This window comes from Calonectris borealis, chromosome 23, assembly GCF_964195595.1.
Source record: "Calonectris borealis chromosome 23, bCalBor7.hap1.2, whole genome shotgun sequence".
NCBI lineage: Eukaryota > Metazoa > Chordata > Aves > Procellariiformes > Procellariidae > Calonectris > Calonectris borealis.
This window is the reverse complement of record NC_134334.1, coordinates 6,391,248-6,397,604: the sequence shown is the minus strand read 5'-3', so window position 1 is coordinate 6,397,604 and position 6,357 is coordinate 6,391,248. Positions and strand designations below refer to the sequence as shown.

At 41.2% G+C, this 6,357-nt stretch overlaps 2 protein-coding genes across 2 annotated transcripts in view; one reads left to right on the top strand and one right to left on the bottom strand.

Annotated features, from left to right (window-relative positions):
- Positions 1-220: 220 nt before the first annotated feature.
- LOC142092190 (chymotrypsin-like elastase family member 2A) lies at positions 221-5,778 on the top strand. The gene is made up of 8 exons (XM_075171910.1): positions 221-263; positions 837-925; positions 1,502-1,599; positions 2,592-2,720; positions 3,517-3,653; positions 4,351-4,496; positions 4,633-4,785; positions 5,358-5,778. The coding sequence occupies exons 1-8, from the start codon at positions 221-223 to the stop codon at positions 5,373-5,375; spliced, it is 813 nt and encodes a 270-aa protein (XP_075028011.1). The 3' UTR covers positions 5,376-5,778.
- Positions 1,008-6,357, bottom strand: part of CLCN6 (chloride voltage-gated channel 6) — a 68,577-nt gene continuing 63,227 nt past the window's right edge. The window contains exon 24 of the transcript XR_012677075.1: positions 1,008-1,590. The gene's annotated coding sequence lies outside the window, so the exon portion shown is untranslated. The remainder of the gene's footprint in view (positions 1,591-6,357) is intronic.

Below are 6,357 nucleotides of genomic sequence, written 5' to 3'. Positions count from 1 at the left end.
TTTTTTTAACCAAGTTGTTTATATAGCCTGGATCCAAGGTCCATCTAAACTGGGGTTTTTTTAGGCACTTGTGCATATAAAAAAAATTATCCCACAATTACACAAGTTTTCCATTGGTATCAGAATAGCACTGCATTTTGAGTCATGTGTCCCAGAGATAAACGATAACATATAAAATGGCTTGCAAAGCAGAGCCTGCAGCATACAGCTAACCGGCATCATGCTTGGAGTCCTCTTTGCTGTGCTGACTCTGGCAGCTGCAGGTACGTACCCAAATTCAGCATTAGTTTTAAAGGAAAAAGGAATTAAAATCTAACCGCAACTTTCCTTTTTTAGGGAAATTGGACATTCTGCAGCAAAGCAGAAAGAGATACAGCATAGGCAGTTAATGAAAAACTTCTCTCAAAACAGTAACTAGGTGCTGTGCTATTCTGTTCTTATTACAGGGGCTCGATTAGCGTTACTGCTTTTAGCCTTTAGCAAATTCAAAGTTATTTTATTTAGCTTGAATACACTGAAATACAGTTAATCCACATCAAATTGTTGCATTGGCTAAGAGCTGCATCTCAGCTGACACATAAGAATTTGGTTAAGCCAATTTGATTTGATTATCTGTCAGAAAAATGAAACCGTTCAAACAAACTTTATATAACATTGGTCAGTTTTGACTGATGGCTGTATCTTCACTTGTATCACATTAAATCGCAGTCTATATTTGTATTTTGCAATGTTCTGTACAAACACAGTCTATATTTAAAAAAAAAAACCCTCTCTTACAGACATTTTTTTAAACCTCCTACTTCTAAAACACACATCCTATTTTGTATGTCTCCTAGCCTTTGGCTGCGGGGTTCCTGCCTACCCACCCGCTGTGTCTAGAGTTGTTGGAGGGGAAGACGCAAGACCTTACAGCTGGCCCTGGCAGGTTAGTCATTTTGTGCTTTCCCTGGAACAGTTAGGGTTGCGCTACCCCCACACAACGTAGCTGAACCAGGCCTTATTTCATTTGATGCATCTTGCCTGTCATGCCTTAGGTTTTGAATATTACATTCCGATCAATCCCAAAGTTTCCAATCTTTTAAGAAAGCTCTGAATGTGCCAACTTTTGCTGGTTATGCAGGCTTTCATGTTCTTTCAGTAGTCTTGGGCACCATCCCATATTTAAGCAAAACAACTGAAATTCAGTGGAGCATACAATGCCTACTGGAGCATGGTTGTACATGCAGTGAAAAAATACATTTGTGAAGCAAATGAAGTGCTCTATTTGGGCCAGGCTTAGTGAGAGCTTTGGAAGAAACAACGTTAAAAAAAAAAAAAAATCAAGCTTTTGGATGATAGGGAAGGAGGGAAACCTTTTCTGTGGTCATGAGTTGGAAACTTCTTGCTTAAAAGCCTCCCACCATCTTCCAGCAGCAAGTTGCGTTCTGGGTGCAGGAAGAAAGTGCAACAATGGAAAATCAGTAAGCAAAAATCTGAGACTTACTTGACATGTTGATCCTAGGCCTCCCTTCAATACAGTTCAAATGGCAAATGGTATCACACCTGTGGAGGAACCCTCATTGCAACCAACTGGGTGATGACAGCTGCACACTGCATCAGGTAAATAATGGAGTTAAAGCCTGTACCCAGGGAGCAGTGCATGACCAGAGATAGATGAAGCAAAACCATATTAATGCCAGTTCTCCCTTTCCCAAGTAAGAGCTCCAAGTTTCACATTATATCTTTTGATTATAACTAATAGGTCAGAAGAAGAATGACACCTTTTCATTTTCTTAAAATAAAAGTAGAGGGGGGGAAAAACTCTCATACAATTACCTGAATTATATACTCTTCATTTTCTGTAAATAACTACAAACATCATTATGTTTTCAAGTTGCTATCAAAATTCAGCTGTGCTGCCTGTTCCTATAATATATGTGGCAGTGAGATCCACAGATTAACTAATCAATCCACTCCTTGAAGAAATAATCACAAATGCTTTGAATATACCAGTCATTTTCAATAAGCTCTTCCTAGTATGGGGCAGTATAACAAAGAAATGCTCAGGTACAGCTATGCCCTTTCATCATCAAAACTGTTTCCACAAAGACAACCCTATTTTGGTTTGGTAGCATATGTCCTTGAATATGTACTTACAGTTCTTGGTTATTATAACACTAAGTTGTAGAAAATGTTATAATATGAAATAAGAAGGATTGGCTACATGTTATTATTATAAATCCTATATATTATATCTATCGCACAGCTGTTTATCAGTGAAGCTGTTTATTGCTGTCAAAAAAGCAGTCCAAATTGTTTACTTCATTGAAGAATACGAGCGGAGTCCTGCAGGCATCTTGAGTTTGTTAATGAAGTCTTAAGCAGGAGTTGACAGGATGGCTCGGAGATGAAATGATTATTAAGCCTAGCACACAATGCTTTGTCCTGAGCAAATCAGTCAGACGTTGGTTCAGCTCCAGACAAATCATGCGTGTGATGGGAGATTACAGTCTTGCAGGTATTCTTACTGAATATCTCAGGTGGCAAAGATGCAGATGCCTAAGCAGCAAGCCAGCAGCTGCATAACTGAGTGTTATCCTTTTCTTGCCCAGTTCTTCTAAGAATTATCAAGTATTTCTTGGAAAATACAACCTAGCAGCTGTGGAAGAAGGATCAATTGCACTTCCTCCAGAAAAAATCATTGTCCATGAGAACTGGGATCCACAGAATGTTGCAAATGGGTAAGTTGGTGGCAAGTATTTTTTTAGTTATTAGATGCAGGGCAAAAATCAAACTGTCTGAATCCCACCCACCCTGAGTTGTGGCAGCTAAATGCATAAATGTTTAGAGCCTCCTGTTACAGTTTACAGTGGTACTTCTAAATGTTTGTTCATAGATGAGAGTTGAGTCTCCAGTTTGTACTGCTCCCCCTCAAGAGAAGATAAAGGTCTTTCAATATTAATTGCTTATTGATTAATTGTGTTTTCAGATGCCATTTTGCATGTTCATGCTTGGGTGGGAAGCTGTTCTATACAATGATTTCTTTCATATAGCGGAAGGGAATGAATTGATTTATACAACACTCTTTGAAGGCCCCTATGAACGGCATAAACACAGAATATTATTGATCAATGGTATTGATATCTTTGTTGCTGAAGGACGCCTATGTTCTGCTGCAAGTTAAGGGCATTAGCAAAGAAATCCCCTCAGTTTCCAGGTCCTTGGAGTTAGTCATAACACATGCTTCGTTTTGGTGAAAAGAACCTATAAAAGGCAATTTCCAGAAAGCTGCCAGCAGGAAAGTGGACAGTTCTGCAGGGAATAGTCTTCCAGTCCATGGACTTCCCCATTGCTTTGAAGGTGGAGGAATCTTTACTGCTTATGTACTGGCCTCTTCGCTCCCTTGCATCTCTTTTGAATAGGCCAAGTGCTGTATAACTGCTAAGTATTCATGCTACTGCGTCTTAATCCATTTGCAAACCTCTTCACCCCTTCCCTTTCTCCTCCCCACTCTCAAACATGTGCATATGACCACAGGTACGACATTGCTTTGATCAAACTCACTGAACACGTCACCTTAAGTAACCACATTAGGCTGGCCTGCCTCCCCCCTGCACAAAGCATCCTATCATCCGACACTGCCTGCTATGTGACAGGATGGGGAAGACTGCAGAGTAAGTACTTGGGCATTTGCAAAATCGTGGAACAAGATCTTTCAGTATTGCCTTCTCCTTTGAGATTGATTGGAAAATGGCTGTTGATGGTGCTCAAGATCCCCTCAACCTCAATGTAGTGAGGTAGTTTTTCAGGCCCCACTTCACTCGCACAGTATAATTTTTCCCTGCCTTTCAAGTTTATTTTGCTTGTAATGGGGCTAATAATGCACTAGAGGGCCCTGTACTAAGCTTTTAGAAGCTATTGTAACACAAATGTTAACAGTGAGGACTGGTGAATTTGCTAATCCTAACACACCCCGCTTAATAACTGAAAAGACACATAAGGGAATAGATGTAAAGTGAAGAAAATCTCAGAGACTTCAGCAGAAGTGTCAGCTTGGCTCAAGAGGCAATTGCTAGAGTGATAAGTAAATTGCAAACTCCTGAACAAAGAACAGCCTTTTATTTCTCTAACAATGAGACATTTTTAAATGGAATGCAAATTATTAGTAAGTTAAGGCCTTTTTTTTTTTAACACATATAAAAGAATGGAGCTAAGGAATGGATTGTACAGCTTCTCCTTTAATACAGCCCCTGTGGAGTTTCTTACCTGGAGGGATAGTACCCAGATCCTGGCAGAAACTTAACAATGCAGTTTTGTTCTTTCTTCAGTGCCAGCTGGCACCATGACTCCTTTGTTTCTATTCCCTCCCAGCAAACGGAGCTCTTCCAGATGACCTGCAGCAAGGCCTTTTGCTGGTGGTGGATTATGCAACTTGTTCCAAGCCTAGCTGGTGGGGAAGCACAGTGAAACCCACCATGGTTTGTGCTGGCGGGGACGGAGTCACCTCCAGTTGTAATGTGAGTCCAGAGAACACCGCTCCTAGGGCTTGGTTTCAGACACAAACAGGCCTGATGGGAAGGAAAGCTTAAAAAAAAACAAGGAGGAGCTATTCACACTATGACTGCCATTAACTGTGTTCCCCCTTCCTCCCAGGGGGACTCTGGTGGCCCACTGAACTGCAAAGGTGCTGACGGCAGGTGGGAAGTGCATGGTATCGTCAGCTTTGGCTCTGCTTTTAGCTGCAACTATTATCACAAGCCTTCTGTCTTCACTCGGGTCTCTGCTTACAATAGCTGGATCCAGCAGGTAAGGTTCTAGGTATTGCTGCTAAAGCAGACAGACACTTAGCTATTTCTGAGGTTCTCTCTGAGATTTCTGCCACCTACTCAGGGAGCTGTATCACTTTTGATCCAAATGCTACTTTACGTACAACTAACCCCTGTGGACAAAGCCCTTATCAGTGCAAAAGCAATCTCTGCAGCAAAAATGAAGTATCCTCCTCTTAAATAGTTATCCAAATTATTTTCACTTTTAAATAAGTCTCAATGTTTAGGAATGCATTCTCTCTTCATACTAGAGCTATATAAAATACTTAACGTCATTAAAATTTTACTGGTATGACTTCAGAAGTGCTTACTCAAATTTGTACTCATCAATAACACTGATTGTTGCAATTGCATCCTAGAAGGCAGTGCATACTGCTTAAGTCTGGAACATCAATTATTTTTTAATTTAATATAAACTTTAATTTAAAAAGTGACTGAGAAACAAAAATCTTATTTCAGTTATTTAAATCCTGCATCTTGGATGCATCATATACTATTCACAAATTCCTGGGTCTCATGAGCTGATTTTTCATTTGTTTTATGTTTTTGTAGGTTATAGAAACCAACTAAGCCAAAGAGAACTGGATGATGAATGCCAAGAAGGAAAACAGTTTGAATAAAGTCATAATCATGACACTTTTGATCACAAAGAGCCTGGAAACCATGCTTTTAACAACACAAGTATTATACCTACCCATACTGCAATAAATGCTATTTTTTGCAACATGAAAAAAAAAAAACGTGTCCCTCTCACTTCTTCCTGCGTATTGTCAGGACCAGAGCCCGTATTTAGTGATAATGCTGGAGACCTTTTATAGCCTTTCCCCTGCCTTGGGCTGGAGCTTGCTAACCTCACCTGGGGGAAGATGTGAGCCTGCTGTGAAGAGGCTGGGCAGTAGGAAGAGTTAGAGAGCCACAGAACAACTCCGGGGGGCAGGGGGTGAGGAAGCGAGGCGCTGGCAGGGCTGAAGGCAGCAGGCAGGCAGCTGTCGGACCCCTGAGTCTGCGAGCGGGACTCACCAGAGCAAGCAGTGGCAATGCCCAGCGGGAAGGCAGCACGGGCGCAAGCAGGTCCACGCAGGTGAGTGTGGGAGCGCTGCAAAATGCTTTTACAGAGAGGTTTTTAACATCTTGGGACTTAGCAAGGGGAAGGGTAAAATCCTGCAGTGAGTGCCGGCAGGACTCTGCAGAGCTACCTCCTTCACGTCGCCGTCGCTCGTTTTTAAGTCATTCAGATGCCAGGTGAAGACCTCTGAACTGTCACTGTCGGCTGGCACACAGACACAAATGGGGACTTTTTGCAAAGCACAAGCAGAATCACCACCTTTTAGCCTGGTACTACATTAAAGCCCCTATTTATATTTCTTTCATTGTAATAAAAGGCAGGCGGTATAAAATCAAGGTGGATTTTTGTTGTGTTTTTCTTCTCCCTCCTGCCACATATATTGGCGGATTCAAAAGTAAAATGATTGATTAAAAACCGAGGACAAGCGACTCAAAGGTAAACAGTAGATAGAATAAGGAAAAGATTGTAAGTTTGTTGTGAGAACAG